Raw genomic sequence first — 27,042 nt, forward strand, 5'->3', positions numbered from 1 at the left:
CAACAAAAAAAAAATATTTAAATCGTAATCCAAATGTGAATTGATAGGGAAAAACCTCGAGACTTTTTACAAATATTAGATCTACCAGTATTCAGAGTTATTGGAGAATTTTTTTTCAATACGTAAATTTAAAAAAAATTGTTTTGTATTCTTTTGGTGGTGTTTTATTGCGGTTTTTTTTTTTGGGGGGGGGGGTATTTTTTTAAAGATATGAATGTTTACCCATATATATATATATATATATATATATATATATATATATATATATATATATATATATATATATATATATATATATATATGTATATATATATATATATATATATATATATATGAATAAGATTTACAATTTTACTGCATTTTCCACTGTGTTTATGATTGTTGTTTTTGTACCAGCACAAAACAACTTTAATATAGGTTGTAAGATGTTAAAAAATGTTTAAAAATCTTTACTGTAGAATAAGGCTTCTTTATCATAAATCAGTTAAGATCTAAAAATAAGGACAGCTAGAAATATTTAATATATGATCTAATTTTATATTCAATTTATATACTGGACGTTTTGTGACGATTGACGTTAAAATTTTGCACGTGTTTCAATGGTTAGCCGAACGTCATTAAAATGGGTACCAGTAAACAGGCTACACCAATGGTTGTTGCCATGATACCACTTTGTTTTGAGACTATATTGGAGTCCTGTGCAATATTCTAACATACACAACTCTAGAATTATATATGGATTAGTGGACCGTGACGGACAATTTTGTGTGGAAAAAAAAGAAAATTATATAAATATATGTTTTTTAAAATATCTAAAATTACAGCTCTTGAAACAAAAATGTTTAATTTTATGAATATTTTATATTCGCCATAAATGCGTACTAGTATACTATTGAACTTTTTAAAGGACATGACATTTTATTGATATTGATACACACAACAAATGTATCAGTTGATGAAGTAACAATACTGGAGGATTCAAACTACCATTGCTTTATAAGTATAGATACTAAATCACAGAGTATTCGGGCAATGAATGCAATGTTTTAACAAGCACATATGCAGACACATTTTAAAGGGGTTAATCATCTAGATAGATTTTTTTGAAAAACACCATATCTTTCTGAGAATTCATGTTGATATCACCTTTTGAATAATGAATTTGTTTTTGTTTTTGCTGTCGATTTCAAGCAAAATCATAAATATAGCAATTATTCAACAAATTAGTTGTAATCCCCACTTAGGAAGGGCGATTTTATCACGTGATATAAATTTGCAATACATCTATAAAAACACCAGAGGAGTTGACACGATCAGAAACAGATTGTAAAACGATCGAGACAAAATGCTTGGTAAAAGACTTCAGTACTTTGTCTGCTTTATTGGAGTCGCTCTCAGTAAGTATTTTGTTACAGTAATTTTTAAATATCGAATGATTATAAAACAAGATACATTATTCTGAAATATGCTACTTTTTGTATTTGCTTTGTTTATAGGTTTGTTTCACGAGATTGAATGCCGGCCGACTGAGTCAATTGATACTGAGATGATTTTCGCAAGATGCGGAGATAAAAAAACATTGAAATGCCTTACAGAGGTTCGTTCAAAAATACACCTTATTATTTTTTTTAATTCCTTTCTTTTGAGGACGATCATTTATACAGTAATATTCTTAAACATCCTGTCAGAGGTACAAGTCTATACGTCTAACCGACGATGCAACACATTTGGACGATTTTAATGAAAGAATATACATGTATTTGAATTCGATAAAAGGGAAAATATCAAGGATATCTTCATTGCACATTTTCATTTTATACCAAAAAAAATTCACAGGAACGAAAACCGATTTCTTCGTCCATTTGATTTTTTTAGACGGGGAGCTACGTACATTTGAGAAGTTCAATACATTTTTTCCTGAGAATTTAGTATTTCATGAATCGTTCATTAGCTTTCAAATAAGCACAGGCGAAATACGCTTAAACACCTCAAATTTTAACACAATGTGCAATTTTAAGGAGAGCAAAAAGAGTTTACTAACAACTTAAACGAGCTAGAAAAGTTCCTCTTGACATTACCAATTGACTGTATGATTTTATTTTTAGTCCAACTTATTTCTCTAATTTTTCCACCGTTTTATATCGAAAAAAAAATCGCTAAATTACTAAGAGGAAAATATTTACTAAAGATGTATAAAATGGAGAAACACATTATTTGATCATGCATTTCGCATGAGTTTTGTCTTGAACATATTTTATTGATTGCTCAAAAGGATCAGATACAAGTTCTAACAATTTACTAGTTCCTCTCCTTAATGAGTCTCTGCGCATGTGAATGTTCGGTGGAGGATTACGAAAGATTTGCTTATGGGTTTTTATTTGATTGCAGTTTCATCGAGTCTGACTACGTGCAAAACGTTTTAATATGTAGTGTTACGGGATGATATAGAACCATTTTAACAAGAGCTTGGACTTTGGGTAGTTGTGTCAAACAGCATTGTGACGTAGGCCTGTCTATTTAATTGCTAGACACTCAGATATGGCTCTTTGAAATCAACACGATTTGTCTGGCTTTTAAGCTAAGGCTACACAATTGATGTATATTTCGCTTGAAACCTCGTCATTTTTGAATTGTTTTGACGCAAGAAATAAATAGCTACGCCCAACTGAAAGTCCAAGGTCTTGTTGAAATGGTTCTATTTAGTGAATGCGCCACAAAATTATTACACATATGCGAATTTTCATTTAAGAAATATAACCAATGTACTAGTATACCGTGAAACCTTTCAGATGATATTTCACCTACATTACCATTCATATCCCTGTGTTGCTGCTTGCTTTTATACAATGTCTTGGTATATTATCTAATCGTTTCACTAGTTTTATCTAACTTTATCTGCAGGATGGCAAGAAGGGATTGATCATGAAAGGAAGGTCTCTTAAATCGAATGATGGCGAGCTAGTGTTACGATCCGTCACCAATGAAGACGAAGGTTTATACGAATGTTACCTTAAGCTTGATTCATCAATTCCTGAGAGACTTTACAACGTAACATTAAGCGAGTCAGAAAACACTAGTTGTAAATAAAAATAGTTATATCGTAAATGTACTTTTCTGTAAACAAACAAAACATTGTGCTTAATATTTCTTTTTGTGTGATAATCAAATTTATCCCTTACAGATAAATACAGTTATTGAGAATAAATTAGGTAATTTAAATCTAAAAAAATTTCAAATTTTTCCGGAATTTTTTGTTCTATACATCATGACTGATACTTTATTTATTCCTGAGCATGCGCTCTTGGCCTTTTCATTTTAATCCTCGGCCGAGTGAACACAGAAATTGAGTAGCGGAAAAAATCAAATACCATCATTGAGGTAAAGTACCCATCCGATTTAATTTAAGCGTCGAAATTGAAAAAAGGACACATCAATTACATTTCTTCAATGTATTTTCATTTTATTGGCTAAAAAATCGTGGACGTGCACGCAGATTAATTTTCAGTTATAGATTAACAAATCGAGATTTGTATGTTAAGTCTTGACAGTTTTCTTGTTTATTTGCAAGAGAATGGGCACTGGAATGTTGAGAGCGGGATCGTCTCGCCGATCGAAAACAAAGTCCCCTTACGCGAGACCTGCTCGATCAACACGATCCATGCCGGCCACGGACCAAACACGTGGCCCCGCACTGGCCACAGACCAAGCACGTGCTACAGACCCCACTCTGCCCACAGATCAAGCTACGACGTCAAGTGTCCAAACCATCCCCCAAGTTCCAAGCAGTGTCCCTAATGCCTGTGGAATGTATAGCTCACCGCCTGCGCAGATGTCAACTATGCCTGCATTAGAGCCTCAACACAGTCAACCGCAAGGAACCAGTATGTCTACTGTAACATCACCTCTGGTGGCTCAACACGGTACGCATATTAATCCGCTAGTTAGCATTACATCTGATCTTGGTGCTAATGTTTTACTGTCAACACAAGAAAAAATCTGGAATAATGAATACATTGATCTAGCAAAGTTATTGCATTCAGACCCTGCAGCTGAAAATCAACAGCTTCTTGTATTAGAAGATGGGCAAATTAAGATTACAAACAAATCAAAAGATAAGAAAATAGCTTCCATTTCCGAATGGACAGATGCAATTTTAATTTATGCTGCTATATATCTGAAAAGGTTTCCCCAGCATGTCCAGGGTATAATCAAGTATATAAGTTCAATAAGACTAGGGGCATCACGCTCCACAACAATGGGGTGGAGGGACTATGACATACAGTTTCGGTTGAGAAGGGCAAAGAACCATTTGATTAATTGGGAAAACATTGATGCAGAATTGTGGTTATTATATATGGGTCAGGGATCTGTGCCTGAACGGAAGCCTGCTTATAGCTTGCACCAGCACAAGCGCTGTTATGATTTCAATTTGAAGGGTTCCTGTCTCAAAAGAGATTGTAGATTTTCACATAATTGTCTTAAATGTGGTCAAAACCACCCCTCCATTACCTGTTCCAATATTCAAACCACCCATAATACTAGTATGTCCAAAAAGGTTTCCCACAGTGTAGGTCAACAAGGCAATGCCAATTTTCATGCGACTAGATTTCCGAGGCCATTTCGTCAATAAGCATTCAAGTCTTTGGGATTTAGGTTACACCCCAGTCAATGTTTCTGCATTAACCACTTTGTTACAAAACTATCCAAACAAAACTGTAGCAGATCAGCTGTTACATGGGTTTACATTTGGTTTTTCATTGAATTATACGGGTCCAAGGGGTCCTGTATCTTGTAAAAATATGGTGTCTGCTTCAGAAAATAAAGACCAATTGTTAGGTAAATTGAACAAAGAAATACAATTAGGTCGCATTGTTGGCCCATTTGATGTCCCGCCATTTAAAAACTTTCATTGCAGCCCAATAGGAGTTTTACCAAAGAAACAAGGTGGCTTTAGGTTAATTACCAATTTATCTGCTCCTCGCGGAAATAGTATTAATGAATTCATTGATCCTGAAATCTGCAGTGTCAACTATTCGTCATTTGATCAAGCTGTTAACATGGTACAAAACCTTGGTGCAAATGCACAGTTAGGAAAAATGGATATTTCTAATGCTTTTAGATTGTTACCAATAAGACCAGAGGATTTTAGTCTTCTCGGTTTTAAGTTTCTTGACAAATACTATGTAGATAAGTGCTTACCAATGGGTTGTGCCATATCATGTGCATTGTTTGAGAAATTTTCTACTTTCTTACATTGGTCAGTAGAACAGCATAGTAACTTAAATTCCATTGTTCATTATTTAGATGACTTTTTGTTTGCTGGAGCTCAAGGGACAGGCAATTGTTCAATATTAATGGATAGTTTTCAGCAAATTTGTTACAGGTTAGGTGTTCCTTTATCAGATGAAAAGACTGAGGGTCCAACAACTTATATTGTATTTTTAGGTTTAGGTTTAGATTCAGTTAGTACATCAATTTTCATTCCAAAAGAGAAAGTTGAAGCATTAAAGAAAGATATACTTCAAATTCAAGGAAAATCCAAAGTTACTTTGAAACAGCTTCAATCATTAGCAGGTTCATTAGCTTTTGTAACAAGGGCCTTACCGGCGGGTAGGACATTTACATGTCGCATTTATGGGCTTATGTCTGGTGTTTCTAAACATTATCATTTTGTACGCCTGACAAGAGAAATACATAGTGATCTTCAGATGTGGTTGAAATTTCTTAATGAATTCAATGGAACTACAAAATTTCCAGATTTACATTGGGAATCTGATAAAAACTTGCATTTTTATTCAGATAGCTCAGGGTCAGTAGGATGTGGGGTGATTTTTGGAAGTTCTTGGTCTTATTTATGTTGGCCAGAGGAGTGGAACACGGTTATGAGAAATGATATAACTTTCTTAGAGTTTGTCCCTATAGTTTTAGGATTTTATTTGTGGTCTGACAAGTTGCAAAATAAGAAATTAATACTCCATGTTGACAATCTAGCCTTGGTAGAAATTTTGAATCAAAAAACTTCCAAAAATAAGAGGGTAATGACATTCATGAGAGAATTAGTCTTATTGTCATTGAAGTTCAACATTCAGATTAAGGCAGTTCACATAAGTGGTTATAGAAATGAGATTGCAGATTCAATTTCTCGATTGCAGTGGCGCAGATTCAGGCAGTTGGCACCATGGGCAGACTGCCATCCTTATCCAGTACCTACTCAATTTTGGAGCCTTTTGAAGGGTATGTCAATCGTTTAATTGACGCGAGTCTCTCAAGCAACACAAAGATTGCTTATGACAAAGCCATTAATGTTTTTCATGACTTCAGGTTACAGTATTGTTTACCACCACTTTGGCCACCCCCAGTAGATCACATAGTCAATTTTTTAGCATTTTTAGCTTCAAAAGACCTTGCATATTCGACAGCTAAAGTTTATTTGTCAGCTTTGAGCCACAATTTGCAAATGCTTGGCTTCGACAATCCACTCAAAACTTTTATTGTCCAAAAAATGTTGGCTGGTTTAAGAAAAACTAAGCCAGTGAAAGACATTAGAAGCCCCATTACTTATCAACTTTTGCTCAAAATATTGCAGGTTTTGCCAACAGTGACAAAATCTAGGTATGAGCATTTATTATTTGGATCTGCTTTTTCAGTTGCATTTTTCGGTCTTCTCCGCATTAGTGAGTTAACATCTGCATCAAACAACAATAACAAAAATGTTATACATCTCTCAGATCTACAATTAACCAAAGATACTATCATACTAAACCTCCGATTTTCTAAAACAGATCAATGTGGCAATGGTTTTATTATTAATATAAACAAATCATCAGAGTCATTAGTATGTTTTGAAATCTTGGAGACTTTTCTGCAATGCAGATCTAAGGATGATGGCCCTTTATTTTGCCATTTAAGTGGCAGTCCCCTGTCTTCATACCAGTTTTCAAGCATATTGCACAAAACACTGACATTTTTAGGTATTGAAACAAAAACATTTAAAACACACTCTTTTAGAATAGGAGCTGCTACACACATGTACATGTTGGGCATAGCTGAACAAGAAATTCAAAGAAGGGGGAGATGGTCTTCAGATGCATATAAGCATTACCTGAGACCTGAGTTGGTTACATATTAACCGTCAATTTAATCTGAATGTTTTACAACTTTAATTAACAACACCACCATTTCTGCAGTTTGTTTACTTATCAATTCAGCTTGCAACTACTGCTACATGTATACATGCATTGTTTATTGTTTATGATATTGTAGATTCAATATGGATTGTTGGATCATCTCTTATTAAAAGAGCTGAGCAGTATGCATCACTGTCAACAGAGTTTGGTACAGACCTTTCATTACCTAATGTATCAGTGTTATGGAAAGGAGTATCAGGGTTAAGTTTTGACAGTGTTGCCGATATCATTTGTGACTTGCGATCAAAATATCCACATCCAAGGTTTCTGGTCATCCATGCAGGTGGAAATGACATTGGTAAAGATGATAACCCATTATCTAGACAACAAAAGTTTATAAAAAAAGTTATGGTCAATTTGAGTACGGATATGCCTTCAACATGCATTGTTTGGTCACATATATTACCTAGATTATATTGGCGACATGCCATTTCAAACATGGCAGCAGAGACATCTAGGCTTAGGATAAATAGTTCTGTGGCCACTCTTGTTTTGAAGATAGGTGGTGCTTCAATTAAATATGTTGACATTAAACCCAATCAAAGTAATCTCTTTCTGAATGACGGGGTTCATTTGTCGCCTTCGGGCAATCATGAATTTGTGTCAACCATGCAGTCAGCTCTAAGGCAATTTATTGAGGGTAAAAGTTTATGTTATCCAAAGATATGATCAAGAGTTAGTCTGGAACTGTTGTGGCTTTTATTATGAATGTGTTGAAAAATGATTTTAATATGTACATGTATATACACATTGTTAGGTCGATATATGTGAATGTTGCTATGGAAGCTTTAAATGGTCAAAATTAAACCGCTGTGATGGCGGTTGGATTTCATTCTGCATGAAATCCAATTGGCGCAATTTTGACATATAACCATTTGCTGAGGGATACTGTTGTCTCCAGGTCCCCCAGCTCTGATATGGTTTGTTGAATGAATAATTTGTGAATGCTATGCTGCCAAAAGCTTACAAGTGGTAAGATCGGCGCATAGAGTATGAACATGCAAGTGGCATGTTAACTGTGAATGTTGATATGAATAAAAAGCCATGACAGTTCCACCATATATGTGTTTGAGTAATTTTTACTTATGTCAGAGGTGATGTTGGATTAAATACAAATTCAATTGAAGATCAATAAATGCACAATATATATATATATGTATAATTGTGCAAGAGTGGTTCAATATTTATGCATTTCGAAATAATCAAATTTATCCCTTACAGATAAATACAGTTATTGAGAATAAATTAGGTAATTTAAATCTAAAAAAATTTCAAATTTTTCCGGAATTTTTTGTTCTATACATCATGACTGATACTTTATTTATTCCTGAGCATGCGCTCTTGGCCTTTTCATTTTAATCCTCGGCCGAGTGAACACAGAAATTCCCTCCCACCCCTCCCCTAGATATTATGGTTGGTTTGAACATCTATATACCTTGTTTTGTACGTTTTGCATAGCTATTCAGATACTTTTTGCTGCTGTGTATTTTTTTTCAATTCCAGATATCGTCATGGCGTTTAAAAAGTTTGAAAAGAAATCCATGGTTGTGGTGATGAGGACAGATACATTGATGAGAGTGTTGGCGCAATTTTGACATATAACCATTTGCTGAGGGATACTGTTGTCTCCAGGTCCCCCAGCTCTGATATGGTTTGTTGAATGAATAATTTGTGAATGCTATGCTGCCAAAAGCTTACAAGTGGTAAGATCGGCGCATAGAGTATGAACATGCAAGTGGCATGTTAACTGTGAATGTTGATATGAATAAAAAGCCATGACAGTTCCGCCATATATGTGTTTGAGTAATTTTTACTTATGTCAGAGGTGATGTTGGATTAAATACAAATTCAATTGAAGATCAATAAATGCACAATATATATATATATATGTATAATTGTGCAAGAGTGGTTCAATATTTATGCATTTCGAAATAATTCTTATTTTGTTTATATTTAATGTTTAGACGAACCTTTGCAAAGTAATATTTGTATACATGTGTATCGTTTTTAGGTTATAAGTATAAAAGTAAACATTCATTCACGAGTTTGCTTCATATATGATTTTTCATAACCTGTGTTTTGTTTATAAAAAGCCTGCATACTTGACATTTTAATAAACTGTATACGTCCCTTTGGCCATCCAAATGCGTCTTGTATTCACCCGTACTTGTTACTCTTAACGTTATAAAAAAAAAATTGAAATTTTTTTACATGAAAATTAGTTTTTGTACAAGAGTAATCGTTAATAATATGTAATATCAAAAAAATATCAAACCAGGGACAGGCTATCTTCTCAAATTCCGGCATTATGCGTTTGATCAATTCAAAAACCAGAAGAGGCCCTAGACACCAGAAGATTAGTCGCTTAAAACATAATAGTGTATCAGAAGCAACTGTGCCTGAAACTGATAGTTAACTATGGACGAAGAATATTGAGAATAGGGATCGATTGTTTGTTTCCATTGTTGTCCTCAAAACAATAGGATCTCCGACAAACACTAACGATTTACTTGAAGTTCCCGATCGCACATATTTCTGGATATGTAATGAGGCATGTTTTGGTGGGTTCCGGTCATTATAAGTTCTGTCTTAATAATGTGATGATTTACTCTCAAAAACACTGGTGCGTTTGGAATTAATCAGATGCTTTCAACTTTATTCATAGTCAGCTGAGAAAATTTTAGTCGATAATTGAACGATAGTTGAGTACTCGGGTAATCGTTGACATCTCTTATTATGATGTTGAAGTGCACCCTAAAGTCATTATATCATGAACCCTCTTTCTCGAGTCAAAAATTTTATATATCATAAATATTGTTCAGATACGACCATTTTAACGTACATTTTAATGTATCATACCTAGGACTGATTTAGACTATGGTCTTTGGGCCTATCGATTTAAAAAAAGAAGAAAGTAAGTAGTTTCTGTAATCAAACCGACTTGCGAAGATATGGTTACTAGTAGACAAACTAATGTCATTTATCTCTCTCTCTCTCTCTTCTCTCTCTCTCTCTCTCTCTCTCTCTCTCTCTCTCTCTCTCTCTCTCTCTCTCTGTGTTGTCCTTAAATGTATGTTAAGTGTGTCTCCAGTTCATAAACACTTGTGTAAGGAATGCGTGATATAATCAACAAAGATTGTCGGTTTCCGATCCCATGATTACATACTAACAAGAGACTAATTTTTTCGCTCAACTTTTGTTAAAAGCATATGTTTGCTAAAATGCCTAAAATGACGTTTTATTCCTTATTGGGTATATTTGCGAGTTTCAACATCAGCTATTCAAAAGGTATGTTACTATACTGTGGAATCATTTTAATTCGTGGCGGTCAATGTTCGTAAGTAGCCATAATTTTCCTAATTCGTATGACCATACATTCATTGGTAGCAAGTTCGGGATAATTTGAATAAAATCTAAAGAAATGATTGTATAGACGCACTTGGGGATGTACATTTGTTGACAATGGTTACCCACAAGAGCCACGAACACCGATCCCCCACGGGCAAAGATGATCAATTCCACAGTAATCCCTTTTCTCACGGGAAATCAAAATATAAACTATAAAAGTGCAATTACTCTTTTATTTTTTTTAAGGGATTTATTTTTAAGTATGCAGACAGCATCACGTTACTCAATTAAGCTGGTTAAAAGTATCTTTACCCGAAAACTCAGAAAAGGGTGTTCGACAAACAACTTTGAAATGTTGTCGTTTTTTGTGCTTAATTAATAGGCATATCGTATCCTTTATGAAGAAGACTGGATAGTGGGTCTTATTGCCTCAATAAAGCAGTGTTAGTTAAAGGGACTTGGACACGATTTGAGATCAAAAACTTTATTTTTATTTCTTATGTATAAAATACTTTATTGGTGCATTTTAAATGATTGACCAAAATATTAGATGTTAAAGTCAAGTTACAAGTGAGATACAGAGTTAAGAATTGATAGTTATGTAAACAAAGCTCGAGTCTTATAGTTGTTTACAAAAATGTAATATAGAAAATTACCATTTCTTAGACAGAATGACATGTAAAAAACAAATAAAACTAATTCAATATCTTCATAATACTATTGTCACCAAAAGAAAGTTACATTTGATTGAAATTTACACCAATACAATGAAGATGTAAAAATGAGAATATTCGAGCTTTGTTTACAAAACAAAGAATTATGAACTCTGTATCTTGCTTATAACTTGATATTTGTGTTTCAAATTTTTACATAGCATTATAAACTTTTATATCTATCTGTATAAACATTGGAAATGGAAAAAGAAAATTTGAAAACATTAAGTCAAATCGTGTCCAAGTCCCTTTAAATATTCCCAGTGATAAAACGGTGATATATATGTATTTACTCATAGTGTCTATAATTCCACATCTGGAAAATTTTCTACATGAAAAACTTTGATCAGCAATAGTTATACTCCATTACAGGAAATTAAGAGGGCCGCCGGATAGTCGTTGCCATTTTTAAACTATATGAATATCTCCTTAAAGTACGAAAGCCGAGAAGGATCATTCGAGATTCGAAATACGAGATTCGAGATTCGAAATTCGAGATTCGAGATTCGAAATTCGAGATCCAATATCTAAATTAACCAATCAAATCATGTATCATAGGATAGGATAAACCTGTATCCTAGCAACATCAAACTGTTCTAAATAAAGATCATTCGTACATGCTCTTTCCTACAAATAAATGTCTTAATAGCTCTTATATAGTGGATATAAAATGGTTAAATTAACATTGATGAATTAACCCCACACAGTATAAACAATTAAATTAGAAATAACACTGTTGGCTTTGCGAATCTAAGTGGTTTTGTTTGCCCTGTATGTATTTCCCCCCGAACAATTTTAACCCGAAGTGTATTCGCCCCAACTGTGTAAAAATCGGCTCGCGAAGAAAGATCTGTTTAATCTAAATGTTGTAGCTATGAAACGAAACTCAATGAAATAATCGACATGTCAAATATAGGTTATGATAAAGTTTTAAACCATAGAAGATATAATGATTTACAACCTCAAAGACAAAAATCCAGATAAGAATAGTGTATTGTAGGGTATGGCAATGCCATTGTCGATATGAGAGAGAGAGAGAGTTTAGTTTTGATTTAGAATTTGAAATTGATTTGATTTGTTACAAGCATATATAGACAATAATTAAGCCTCTAAAAGGAGAAAAGAGAGGAGGTAGCTAGGGTAGGGCAGACCAACTAGCAAGCTTTAATTTTAACGGTGTTAGCGCACCTGTGATTTACATCGACTCTCTCTCTCTCTCTCTCTCTCTCTCTCTCTCTCTCTCTCTCTCTCTCTCTCTCTCTCTCATCACCTAGCATTTCCTTTTCCGTGAGGGGGTTTGGGGTATTTGTGATGTCTTACATTAGCTAGCGAAATGATAGCGAAATTTTCTTTAAATTGTGTGCGGATGTTGTACTCCAATAATCAGTTTTCAGTATATACATTTCAAGAGGGGGGGGGGGGGGCTATATAGTCCTAATTAGTTTGCCAGTTATTCTGTCCCCACTTTGTTTTCTCTTCGTTTTCCAGGTTTTTTTTTATTTGGCTCGGCAAATTAATATAAAACTTTCTGTGTAGCTCCATAACGATGCACTGTAGATAAATGATGAGTAGTTTTACTTTTGATAAACAGGTACATATCCGTACTTGATTTTAAATTTGACTCTTATAATCGGATCTAATATTCCAATAAATATAGGGTAGGAAAGAGTAGACGGGACTTTTTTGCGCTTATCCTACTGTACCATTCATTCAACACAGGTATTAGCACTCATCGAGTTCGAGTTGCTTTCCTTTTTTTCATCCACTGGATTTACAGCTATTAATTTTTGAAAATATTTTGAATTTATGGCCTGATTATATATAAATAAGAGCTGCGCTGGTGCATCTATTCACCCAAATGGACCAAAATATAACCAAATGAATCTAAAAAATTCGACAAAATTAGTTTTAAACGTACGACTCTTTTTCAATTCTAATCGGGTATGTCCTTTAGAAAAATCTTGAACCACACACATTTTAGCAAATAAAACGACAATTGTTTCATTTTTTTATGGAGAGGGAGGTGGTGCCGGTAAAGGACATGTATTGCTTGTGGCAGTTGTGCTATACTCTCATTTATTATATAATAGGTAATACTACATATTGATATAAAATGAAAGTTTCCAATTACACTGTACATAGCTTCTATCATGCATTTTGACCCGTGCGATCGTTTAAAACAATTTTCAAAGCATTTAATGTAATTCAACCGATCATTTTTGAAATTTAATTTTCTGGATCCCCGCCTGATACGTCAGCCTTCTTGTATATTAGAATTACATGTACGTTGACCATGTGTACACATTAACTTAATCGGCTATGTTATGGGACGATAACATTTTTTATCAATGTTTTTGCAGGATATGTAACAAATAACAGTCTATTTGTTGGTTTTTGCACTGATTATTTGAGATAATTTGCCGCCATCTTTTATGCATTCCACACACCACTCACAGTTTCTTTATTTGGTGTTCTGTGTGTATGGAGATAAATTGCTAAATTTGCACCACTCACCCCTTGTAGCCTCATCCTGATTACATTTTATCTGGCTAAGTGTAATGTAGTAGTATATTAAATACACACATCTTTGTTTGCAGTGCTTATTTACATCTTTAGAGATTTACTTACAAAAAAAAGTAAACATTTGTATGACTTATATGTAATTATTGTCAATTTTGGTGCGGGGGGGGGGGGGGGGTAGGAAACTAAAGAGAAACTTAACTTGGCTGTGAAACATATGCTTTTATTCTTTCTTGTTGATATATCAATGAATGAATTATAACAAAATACATGTACAACAATTAATTTTGAAATATTCATGCACAATCAAATTTTTAAAAAGTTTTACTGTTCTCTGCACAAGAAATCGCGATCGGCAATGTGAACAAATTGGCACCCATCATCCCTACATTTAATTGTAGAGAGTAGGTATCCTTCTATATTGAAAACAATTCCAAAAGTAAGACTCATAATAAGTTGTTTACTGAGGAAAAGGAAAAAAAATTGTATTTATTAATAATTCCGTATGATGTGATAATATCTCAATGATTTGTTTATAATCATAGTACTAATGTATCATAAAAACGATAAGTAATGCTTATATTTATTAGTGAAACAGGACAGATTATTTATATTTAGATTATTTAGATACATGTACTAATCTTCATGCGGGGATCTAGAAAGGAGGGGGTCAGGGGAACCTCGGGAAAATTAGAGCTTATTACATTTACATAGTAAAATTATTTAAAATTGGCCTAGGACTCCCTACAGAAAAAATTAGCTACGCTTATGAAGTTCTCTACCATAACCGCATTTTTACACAAAAGGGGTGAATAAACCCGGGTTTTAAACTATTACTGGTGGTGAAATACCCCCAGGGTTCAAACGCATCAGGTGGAAATGCACCAGGGAAAACAAAATCACTTAGATCCGCGAAGCACACTGCATTATTATTAGTCTACTTAGATATTCTGTGTAAAAGTAAATACACATAATTATTTAGTTAGGTAGGGAGAAGTGAACATAGCATTTATTAAGAGCTATTAAGACATTTATTTGTAGGAAAGAGCATGACTGTACGAATGATCTTTATTTAGAACAGTTTGATGTTGCTAGGATACAGGTTTCAGATCCATGATTTGATTGGTTAATTCAGATATTGAATCTCGAATTTCGAATCTCGAATCTCGTATTTCGAATCTCGTATTTTGAATCTCGAATCTCGAATGATCCTTCTCGGCTTTCGTATTAAAGGTATACGATATTGTTCAATAATTTTCTGTTTTTAATGTTTACAGTGCTTCAATAGGGCAATTCTTATAGTCAACCAAAGTTTGACTGCCAGTTGCCGAGTTATAAGTAGAATACGGAGTTCACAATTTTTGGTTATGTAAACTAAAACTGAGATTATTTTTATTACATTTTGAATTGTGGATTTTTGTTTACTTTGCGTTGCTTGATATGTCACAGCTTTAAGTATTCTTATAACTGTCACGGAAGTTTCACTTGATGATCAACAATAATCAATCCCAAATATCCTGATCAATATATCGCCAAAACATAGAGCGGTTTTCTGAAACCTACAACCAAATGATGAGCGGAGTGAAGCTGCGAAGTTTTATTAGCAACCAGACTTTGACCCCTGCGTGCACGGGTTGACATTGCATATGATATCGGACATTTACAAAATAGATACATCGACACGACGTATTGTTGACATGCTTTAAGCCTACAATAATGCTTTAAATTTCACTACACTCTTCTTAGTTAGAACAATCTAATTGTGTCTCGGGACAGGCCTTCACCACAGTTATAATGCCTCCCTTATACCCGTAATGTAGCAGAAAATTGCAGAATCGCTCTGAAACGATTTTGGAAAAAATTAATGAAGTTGCATCGAAAATAACAGTTCATAACAAACCATTTTGGGGCTGTAAATACCTTTCATCTAAAAATTTAATTCATGATATTAAAGAATTAATCCCTTTTTCACCAACTTTTTTTAATTAATCGCTACAAATTTACACACCATGATGACATTCGGAACTCCCGGGATTTTTCCTAGTTAATGCACTGTGTTAGAGTTATCTACCGTTTTTTCTTTGATGAGCAGAATATATATGCAAATTTCTAATGAAAATTTACACGTATTTGTATTATCGTTTCTGAGTTTATCCAAATGTGATATTGTGGAAACATTAACTAAAGAGCCTTCCATGATTTAGCGTGAATTTAATGCACATGTGCAAGATTGTAAAATCCAAAAAATCCGGAAGATTTCCGGAATTTTCTAAGGCATTTTCGTTGATTATTAATTAGTGAAGCTTTATTGAGAAAAATAAAAACGAACTGGTTATCTTCAAGTACCAATGATGTTTAAAAATATAAAAAAAAGAAAAGACAGTGCTCTTCTGATTTATCGGTATTAAAGACCAAAATCGAGTCTATTATTTTAATATAGTAGTATAGATGATGGACATGCATATTGTCATATAAATATGCATAATCGATCTGCAGTTCAACTTCCTTGTCTTTCTTTAACGGTATGCACTGGTTACATTGAAGATCATTTTAAATACAGTGTTACATTTAAATTAATGTTGTAATTTTTTTTAATTTATTGTAATAATTTATGACATATCATATCAACTTGAATTGTAAAATTTTGTAGATCCTATATCAGTTATTGGAAAATCCGGATCGAACTTGGCATATCCCCTGGAATGTGAACGACCCACAGGTTTCGATGTAAGTTTCTTAAAGTAAAATCTTAAAAAGTATTCTTTCTCATGCAGGATGAGCTAGAGTGTAAGTACCATGGCAATTTTTATATATTTAAAAATTAGTCAAGTTTGTTTTTTCTGTGTAATGTTTTATTTAACAATAATTTAATTCTGGTTGTAACGCGCTTTCTGACTGGCTAAAAATTATTTTATATTGTATAAAAAATGTTGCTTACATCAGTAAGACTAACGTCAAATACATATCAATACGCCTGACGTTACATGTACGTTTGAATGTTGATCAATTTTACGACATTTTAAAGGTCAAATTACCGTTTTTATCTGCAATGAAGAGTAAACAATTTAATTATAAGCAATGAATTCAATATTTGTGGTTTATAAAGCGAAAACTGCCCAAACCGTTTTATATCGTATAAAACAAATAAATTTTGAATTTATTCCTTAAATAATAGTTTAAGTACTTTTACTCACTTTTTTAGGATAATTGATCAAATGATTATGATTATGTAAAAAAAAAAGATAATAAAATGCATATTCTGTTGCCTCAGTCAGACTGCTAAATGTCGATATCACTTTCGAAGGCATATTTTTCAAACATTTCTATTATGATTATCAAAAAAAAATCTTTAAGGTTATGGGTATATAATTAATCAACATAGCTATATTCGGCATACTGCAATCGTATCTAATCCATGGAAACATATTTAGATTTTTTGAAACAAAAATGACAAGAAAATAATGTACTTTGTTCAGTTTTTACTTTTTTATCGTTTTGTTCATCAACATATTTCAGATCCTATGGTGGAAGGACCTAAAGCCGATTGCAAATAGCACAGCATTTTTCAATAAAGATGATAGATATTCTTTTAAGAATCGGTATACAATGGACAGTCATTTGATGATAAATTCTTTGAAGAAGACAGATGAGGGACGTTACAAATGTAAGCTGTTAAACGGTTCGGTTATAAGTGACTATTTGCTGACACTCAAAGGTAAGATGTTTTACTCACTTGGAATTAAAACAATGTACTCGGTCTTTTCTCGTGTTTCAAATTTGATTTTATTAACGTTATAAGTTTTAATCATACATCAAGTATAAATTTATACAAACATTCAATTCATGTGATAGAATAGGGAGGTTTCAACTAAGAAATTTAAATTCATGAAAATGAAAAGTTTTAAAGAATGCCAATAGTAAACAAAACCAACTGAGAGCATGTTTAACAAAGAATACAAACGATTAAATAAGAGGATGCTGTACAACACACTTTTTTGATACGTTGAAATGTTATTAGTTTGGTCTCCTTTATAATAATAACAACAAAACATGACTTTACATTTAACATGTATAAGAAACAGTTTAACCTTTCAAATGCATCATGATTTAAAAAAGAAATATCTTGCTTTCATAGCCATTTTTTTTTTACCTACGATGTAAATTGATCTCTTTCTTCAATAAAATAAAGATTAATAACATTTTAAATTTCATCAATTCGGGCTAAAAATATTTGTATTTGTTAAAAATACATGTATGTACTTGTTGCCCAAAAAATTGAATATACTCTAACTTTTTCTATCATAATAAAATTAAACCTTAAACTTAATTTAAACAAAATTATCATTTGACATTTAATCAATCGAAGAAACAGTGTTGAAAGTTTTATACGTCATCGAAATTAATGAAAATAGTGCTGTAACATATTGCTTAGTTTGTAAAAATAAATACACAATTGTTGTAAATCGTTTAAACAATAATCATTCTAGTAGAACTGAGTTTAACTGCTTGGTAGAGTTATGGAACCTGCCCCTTGTTTTTCTCATATTTATATAATTTACCTTTAATTCCAATGTGCTAACAGTAAACAATTTAGGTTTGTCAAGAAAACCACACCCTTTCCTCTCCTTTTCCCCACACCCACTCTTCATATAACAAAACGTTTACTATGTTGTAGTGAAAGTTATAAAATGCTTCAATTTTAGAACAACTTGAATACCTACATACGGAATGAATTCATGTTGTGATTTCAATAATAAGAAATCAAACGCTTTGCATACTGAACATACACAAAACAATGCTTTAACATTTGCATATCTTATATTCTATCTGCTTGTTAAACAATTTATTATTAAGAAATTCATAGCAAAACCTTGTGAATTTTCAGAAGAAGCAGCAATCCCTGTTTCCAGTGAACCCAGAGTGAGCGTTTGGGAGTACAACGAGGTTCGTCTGTGGTGCAATGCAACAGGGGTTCCAGAGCCCAAAGTCACGTGGTACGTGTTGGAAACCACAAATCAACAAACTGAGGCTTTGAGAGGTACATGTATACGTATATCTTTGGATGTACAATTAAACCCAAGTAGATGCCAGGATAGAAAAAATTAATGCATTAAATTGTACAATAAATTACATATTTGAAACATAATTTACCGTGATAAATACTGATAACAAGGATATTTATGTTTATTTCTTATCTGATTTTTATATTTGTAGTTAATTCATGTTGTAAAGTTTGAACTTTCTGGGTTGGTGTAAATACAAGATTTACAACATGACAACTGATGAAAACTAAGTTGTCATGTTGTAAATTTTGTATTTACACCCACCCAGTAAATTCAAAATTTACAACATGACAGTAATATCTTATCATGACAGATCTGTCTGCGTACTTGTAAATCTGTTTACATTGATTATGCATTAATTTTTACAATCATATACAAATATATTCAACCAGACTACGTGATTTAATCATGCATAATTATAGTTATTAGATGTACGTATCTACTTCCGACGTTGGTTAAAACATCAACTGACAGAATCTGAGTTATTTTTTATGCAAAGACGCCAATTGTAATTTGTGTTTAATTTGAAATGGTTGTAAAGAAAGTGATGATCACCCAACCCTTTTCATCCAAAATTATCTATGACGTGTGTTTAATTTAAGACTTGTTGCATAAATTCTCTTTGTCACACAGCCCCCTTATCTTGAAAGTAAATGATATTATTAAGGAAAAGTTTCTTTTTACAAGTATATTATGTATTTGTTTGAAACAAGCTATTGATTTTACGTAGTTATGAAGTAAATTATAATTCAATGGAAATCATTCATTTAACTTTAATTTTTCTAACATTTTATGTTTGCTTCTGAATCGAATCCCATGGCTTACGTATATTTTTAAACCTGTGGAATTATAGATATTACTCCGAAATTAACATGATGAACAGTCTGTTTTGTTGATAAAGTCTCATTAACAGAATTTTTTTTACTGGTGTATTTTAACCTTATGCGAGTATCAAACAAGAAAAAATGTATAAATTTTAAATTGTGAAAATAAAATCAGCACATATCTTCCCCCCTCCCCAAAATATAATTTTAGTAGTTTATTATTAAACACTGAATGTGATACGTTTTTAACACGAAAAATACGTAATAACTAAAATGCAGTAGCAAATGTACATTTTCAAAACTGATTCAAATACATACACCATACTGTGCAGTATGCATTTAATGCGGTGAATGATATACAAATGTAATGAAAGAGATATTTTTAATATTCAAAATTATAAATATATGTATTTTAAGCTGATGCTGTTTAATAAATCCGAGGTCAAACTTTGAAATAGTAGGACATTGAAATGATATTAAAAGAAGCAAAAATGATTCCATCAGTTTTCTGATTACATATTGTCCCTAGAAATACAAATTTTTCAAAGGTCCACTTAATTTTGAATATCCTATAATTTTTAAGCCGAATGGACTAAACTGAGTAGAAATTTATTTAACCAATAACAATGTTCTTTTTTTGAGACATCGGAATTCAGGGCAGAATGCTTGGGATAAAAAACGTGTCAAGGGAATGTGCTACAAAATTCCAATGCAACGCTTCCAACAACTACAACGAAAAGAAGAACCCAGTTTCAAAAGTCATCCTTCTTGACGTGAAATGTAAGCTAAAATTTAGTATATCACTGTCTCCCATATCAAATTCTGATAGTTCTGTACTTATTTTATTTTTTGCTTATTTTATGTTTACTCATTGCATCTTTTAATTCAATTTCTAACATTTTAATTTCTTTTTTGAAGTTGTTCCGGATGTAAATATAAAAGTGAAAATCAACAACGGGAGTTTCAGCGTTGAAACCTCGATACTTTCCGACAGAAAGGACTCAATAGAATTAGTATGCGATGTGTTTGCGAATCCCTTGACAAAGATTACATGGTACCGAAATAAAGTCAAAATAGGACACTATACAGTCGGAGAAATTGGCCCAGAAAAAAATGCTGAAGACCGAGATAATAATGTATATACTATCTCTAATATTCAGACAACTCCTACGGAACCAAGGTTTTGGGCTTTTCCATTAAGATTTCAGATGGATGGTGTGTTCATGTTTGCTAAATACCAGTGTGAAGTCGACACCGGAAAGAAGAATTTTGTCAAATACATAGAGATAAAGCAGAAATAGATCTAGACTACTGTATGCAGATTTCATAGATTTAAACGTTTAATGTGAAGTGAGTTTTTAGGGAAATCTATCATCTTTCAGAAAATATAACAATCTGTAAATGGGTCATTCGTGTACCGAAAACGTGTATTTCTTAGTCTACAATAAATATTAAGGTCAAGAGGTACCTACAGGTTTATAAGATTTAAGATATAAATTCTTAATATGATGCTTCTTAACAATAGCTTTATTTGATAATTTTTGGTAAACACAATGAAAAATCATATTTTAAACTGTCATTTTCAATGAAATATGAAGTCAAATGCGTCCAGTCGCTTTAAAGTAATCAACCGACTTGGAACTAAAATTGTTTAGAGCGATTGGAGGCATTGTCAACACCTTCTTTAAGAATGTGAACTAAAACTGTTTATAATGTAGTTGTTCTTTTTTTATAGTTTCTTTAGTAGTTTTAGTAGTAGCGCTAGATTTTGTTTTCTTTGTTTTACCAATGTGATTTATTTTTTTTGTCCTGAAGAAGGGACTGGTTGTCCCGAAAATTTGACAATATCTATTGTTCGTGTCGTTTGCTATTTTAAGTGCTTTGTATAATTATAATTAAATTTTCAACTTGTTGTAGATTATTTTTAGCTTACCTTGAGACATTTATATTGTTTATATCTCTAAGTTTCAGATTTGAAACCAGAAACCCTGGACACCCTAGCCTGTGTTTAATCCAACATAAATTATATTTATTATTTTTAATTATCAAATTTGAATACACTTCATTCAACGATAATTTGCAGGAAATGTTTTTGATCTAGAGGCAAGTTTTTTTTTATATATGTTGTCAAAATGAAAACCAACCTAACACCTGGTAAACTACATTTAGAATACAACATACTTTGCGGTTAACTGAACATAACATATAGATGTCCAACTAAAGCTGCAATTACTTTGTCTATTATAAACTGCACGCAGAACTAGTATAAGCTTTGTTTCGGTTTATTCGACATATTTCTGAAAGAAAATAAATGAGTTTACTTTTCATATAAGGTCGGAATAATATACAACTCCATTTTTTATTCCAAATTTTGGCAATCTACAAAGCACAGACGACACATGAGAGAAGCTCGGTATCTTTATAAGGTGGACAGGGGAGGGAACCGCACTTTGCCTCTACGCTGTAGAACAATCGACCATCATTGTCGTGCTGGCGTGCTCCTTCTGTCAAGTATTCAGGGCTGCTATCCATGCATAGGAATTCTGTTGAAGTTTGACCTTGATAATGAGCCCCAGAGGTTAGGCATCCATCATATTCCTTTGTCCAGTACTGCGGACAAGATGCTTTAGCAGGAATCATAATAGAATATGCTGCATGCGCTGTCATACAAACGGCGCATGGAACATCGTCGTTTACTCCAACACCTTTAAAGCTGAACTCGTATTCAGCCCCGAAAATACGACCAGAGTAGCTAAATATTGGGAGACTTGTGAGAGCAGGGTCAGGGTTATGAGGCAGGCAAAGCGTGTTGACTCCGCCATTGGTGTCTGTGTAATATCTTCCTCCAACAATACCTAAATTACAATAAAATTTTCAACTCTGGTAAAATATTATATACAATTCATCAATATTACAGCTGTGGACAGGCAGTATGATGATTTCATCTCACAAAGGTAAGAAGTAAGTTCAATTTATACATTTTAAAACCTAAACTTAATTAAATTACCTTGTTAACATTTTCAATTTAATAGTTAGGGTGTTGTTTGAGAGAGTGTGTAATATTTACAAGTAAGAACTAAGATGAATTTATGCATTTATTACCTTTACTTATTTTATGATTAACGGCATGGCTTGTTAAGCAAATATCATTTTCATAGCAAGGGAGTTACTTGAGCTATACAAAATTTATTAAAGTACTATTATCATAAAATGTTTGAAAAATACACGTATGTACACTATTTATAATTGACTATATTTTAGTATAATTTAAAAATATAAATTCATATCTACAAAGACATGATATACATGCATAAATCCTCAGTACCATAGAAACTGAGGTAACAATAGTATACAATTATTTAATGCTTGAGTAGTCGATAGACCCGAATATTTTTTCCGAGGTGCAGGGAACAGTTGGCCTCGGGCAATAGATCATACTGAGCTGTTCCCTGAACCAAGGGAAAAAAATTCGGGTCTGTTGACTGTTCAGGCATTAAATAATTGTTTTATTACCTAATTCCGCGTTCAGTATTTTGTGTTTACAATTATAAATTACAGAAGTTTTTCATACCATGAAGATAAATTTTAAGAACAATAGTAAAATGAACATAATAAAGTTATCTTTTAATCTTGTAGAAATTTCAATTTTCTAAAATACGTTGCCGGTCCAATAGATCGCAGTCTATTGACCGGCGATCCAATAGATCACAGTCTTATGACCGGCGGTCTAATAGATCGCAGTCTATTAACCGGCAGTTCAATTGATCACTTTCAAATCTGAATACACATACAAAATAGACGAAAATATTTAATTTATAATAAAACAACAAAATCCCTTTGATTAGGTAATAATACACTATATTTAAGAAGTATACAAAGGAAGTAGACCCAGAAAAACACTATTGAGTCTGATGAACGAGTAATCCATACAAGAGATACTTGCATTATATAACACGTCTAAAGGAACACACGGAAATGTTAACTATATGTTATTCTACTGAATATAGAAATGTGATAGGACACGTAACCCAAAGAGAGAAAATGCTTCGAATTCACAGGTGCTTGTTTTTGTGATAAAGTTTAAGTGTTCTATATATAAAGTAATAATAATAATAACAATACAAGGTATCTTACTCCGACTTCCGTTTAATAACCGCCCCCACCCCTTCCCCCACTTGCAAACGCTCTTGCGTTCAGACGAAACGCGATAGGAAAATGCTACCACCAATCTTATTTTTCATAATTTATCACCACTTATTATACAATTGAAAGCAATTGGTCACTATTAATTCAAGAAATGGGCATACGACGAGTCATGATTTAATTGATAAAGATTGATTCGGTTTTTGTCGATTTGAAAGTAATTTATCTCAAAATTTAAAAAAAAAAAAATTTTAAAAATCAGCAATTGTCTGTTTTCAAAGATAAGATACTATATAAATAGTGCCTGTTTGGGAGGGTAACTGTTGAAATTAACACCCGAGACAACCATTGTCAACCGACGCGAAGCGGATGTTGACAATGGTTTTCGAGGGGTGTCAATTTCAACAGTTACCCTCCCAAATAGGCACTATTTATTTTTTTTATACTGAATGTCTTAATTTTAAAGAAAATTGTACTGCTTTTATATAGAAATGAAGGGAAATCTACGGCGAACCGTACGCGCATAGTTTACGCGCATGTAATAATTCGTTATGTTACCCATTGCCAAGTGTGTTGCTAACGCTGAGGGTAATAGAACGAATTACCAACTGCGTCTAAACCAATCAGATTTCAGTATTTAACATGAAAGTACATGTATAATAATAGAATATCTCTCCTGATTGCACGTACATCGATGGCTCACCCAGTGAGACAAACCAGTTGAAAAGATTTACATTATAGTGCCATACCATAAATCCAGCTCAACATCTGGATTCATCCTTGTACTAAATGAAATCTGTTATTATCCTTATACACATCAAAGGATTTATCTCTGATAATGTTTTAAAATATCTATATATAGATTATTTACATAAATTTTGCAACACCGGTATGTAGATAAAGTGACTTCAATGTACGTTGTTCTAGAAGACATAATAACACTTACCGCTGTAAATTAAAGACGTGCCATTCGCAACAGGACATGTTTTTCTTCCCCATCGAATGTATGTGGCACCTTTGGAAATACTTAATCAATTATAGCATTTCAAAAACATATATACATGTAGCAATGTTACTATAAAATTATAACTGTAGAATCTTAATTCTTGTTGAGTCAACGAAACAAATTTATGTGATGGAAGTGTTAAATAATAAATTATCGGAAAAATTATATGCAAGGGATTCAGCTAATTGGTCTATAAAGAAAGGATAATAATTAATATTTTTCTTCTGATATCATAATGAAGCCACATCTAGAGCAATAGGCTGTAACAGCAGCAAAATTGAATTACAATGGGTAATGATTCATAACCTGTTGACACATATGCTTCATACTAGTTTTGCTTTGTGTCATTTAAAAGTCAAGAAACAAGAAACTTTGTGATGAAAATATGTATTTGCAAAGAATAGAAATTAACAAAAAAACTCACATACGGCCCATCAAATATTATTAGTTACTAGTATCAAATTTAATTGTTTAACTAAAGGTTTGTTTGATGTATTTAACAGGAAGGCAAATTATTAAAATGTTTGGTTGTTTGCGGAAATCTTGAGGTTTGTTGAAAATATATGATATATAACAATACTTGATCGGATGATATGTTGAAAAGTCAGCTTGTGCGTGCAATGAAATGTTAAACAAATCCCCCATAATACGACTCGCCCTTTGACCATACATCTTTGCTTCAAATAAGTACAATTTATTTCTTACAAATCAACAAGAGTTCAACAAATATACTTTGATAACATAATTGCGCTAGCATGTGCTGTACCTTGATTTGATCATTCATCAGGTCTGGGTCATTCAGCAAAATTCGTTTCTCGTTTTCTGTACTTGTAATTTTAAATAAAAGGCACACAAACACAAAGAATTTCAAATACTTCATCGCGAAAATGAAACAAAACAAAAATTAATGTTTTGTACTTGCATATTTTGTACACTGACAGTTTTTTTTATAGCTATGCCTAATAAACTGGCATGATAATGCACCAGCTGTATTTTTATTTTACCTGCTAAAATTATCTAAAGTTTACTTATAACACTGTGCCGGATAACTATGCTAGTGCCAAGGTGGCATTTTTGCACCCGTCTAAGCTGCATATATCGAAAAATTCAAATATGCCATATGATAGATCATTGCTTAAAGAGATAACAACCAACTTTGTTATCATTTACCTTTCAAAAATAAACTCCTATAGAAAAGTAATTTTTCCCATAGTAAAAAAATATCCAACAGGTAATTTGAAATTCCCTACCGGAATACAAGAACTTCCTATCGGAATTTCAATTCTAATAGGATTTGATAAAATCCGATAGAAAAAACTTAATATCCTATAGGAAAATTACATGTCTGAATCAAATTCCTACAGGAAATACCATTCTCCTATAGGTGATATAATTCCGATAAGACTTTTAAAAAATCCTATCGGATTGTCAATATTTCCTGTAGGAGAATCAATTCTCCTATAGGAATTATCATTTTCCTATGGGATAATGATTTTTAAATGCAAATATCTCACCTGTCAGGTAAAACACACTAAAAACAAAAGTGGTTATACACTTTCTAGGCAATGGCCCATCACCTGGTATACTAGTATATGGATTTTTCCAAAACTGCATCTTAAGTGGGTGCAAAAGCATACATACATACCTTGGCACTAGCATAATTATCCAGAACAGTGTTTTATATTATTTAACATAACTGTTTGTTTGTTAATTGTACCATCGCCGGTCATTGTCACAGTGACAGGAATTGATTTGAATGCGAATTGGGAAGAAGTTTATGATTAGAATAATTTCCATAGCAAATGCAAGTGTTTACAAGAAGTACATTTTAAACTTTGTATATCTTTGTATTTTACATTTCTTAACCTTAAATAGTCAAAAAATTAAATTTGAGCGGTGTCAATTTCAACTCTTACCCTCCCAAACAGGCACTATTTATTTTATTATACTGAATGTCTTAATTTTAAAGAAAACTTTACTGCTTTTATATTGGAATGACGTGAATTCTATGGCAAACGCGCATGTAGCAATTCGTTGTGTTACCCGTTGCCAAGTGTGTTGCTAACGCTGAGGGTAATAGAACGGATTATCAATTGCGTCTAAACCAATCAGATGTCAGTATTTAACATGAAAGTATAATTAAAAAAAATTACTGTTAAATCTTTTGTGGGGGAGGGAGGGGGGGGGGGGGTAAGAAAAACATTGAACTAATTAAAAGTTATTAAATCGCTGGCTAGC

At 32.6% G+C, this 27,042-nt stretch overlaps 2 protein-coding genes and 1 long non-coding RNA gene across 7 annotated transcripts in view; 2 read left to right on the plus strand and 1 right to left on the minus strand.

The window, feature by feature from the left end:
* The first annotated feature begins 1,256 nt into the window (after positions 1-1,256).
* The window catches only part of LOC117680356 (mucin-2-like), a 100,190-nt gene continuing 74,404 nt past the window's right edge, over positions 1,257-27,042 (plus strand). Inside the window, exons 1-5 of one of the 4 annotated variants that reach the window (XM_066087320.1) lie at positions 1,257-1,397; positions 1,497-1,597; positions 2,902-3,920; positions 6,153-6,234; positions 6,587-9,263. In XM_066087320.1, the coding sequence (XP_065943392.1) occupies positions 3,572-3,920; positions 6,153-6,234; positions 6,587-6,602 (447 nt within the window). In that variant the 5' untranslated portion in view covers positions 1,257-1,397; positions 1,497-1,597; positions 2,902-3,571 and the 3' untranslated portion in view covers positions 6,603-9,263. Of the gene's footprint in view, positions 1,398-1,496; positions 1,598-2,901; positions 3,921-6,152; positions 6,235-6,586; positions 9,264-27,042 lie in introns of those variants that run through there. The other 3 variants (XM_066087319.1, XM_066087321.1, XR_010714602.1) reach the window with 3 other exon arrangements.
* LOC105342406 (lachesin) lies at positions 10,321-21,567 on the plus strand. Of its 2 annotated transcripts, none has more exons than XR_010714590.1 (6): positions 10,321-10,475; positions 16,419-16,495; positions 17,285-17,432; positions 18,654-18,806; positions 20,298-20,435; positions 20,574-21,567. XR_010714590.1 is itself a non-coding variant. In XM_066087315.1 (6 exons), the coding sequence occupies exons 1-6, from the start codon at positions 10,397-10,399 to the stop codon at positions 20,954-20,956; spliced, it is 1,029 nt and encodes a 342-aa protein (XP_065943387.1). In that variant the 5' UTR covers positions 10,321-10,396; the 3' UTR covers positions 20,957-21,567. The 2 variants fall into 2 exon arrangements, 1 of the variants encoding a protein (XP_065943387.1); XM_066087315.1 differs by having other exon boundaries at positions 17,285-17,483.
* Positions 21,996-25,114, minus strand: LOC117689034 (uncharacterized). Its single transcript, XR_010714604.1, has 2 exons — positions 24,745-25,114; positions 21,996-22,510 (listed from the first exon to the last, which is right to left on the minus strand). It is a non-coding gene; the product is annotated as an uncharacterized lncRNA (long non-coding RNA).

The sequence above is a fragment of the Magallana gigas genome, chromosome 6 (genome assembly GCF_963853765.1).
Source record: "Magallana gigas chromosome 6, xbMagGiga1.1, whole genome shotgun sequence".
Lineage (NCBI taxonomy): Eukaryota > Metazoa > Mollusca > Bivalvia > Ostreida > Ostreidae > Magallana > Magallana gigas.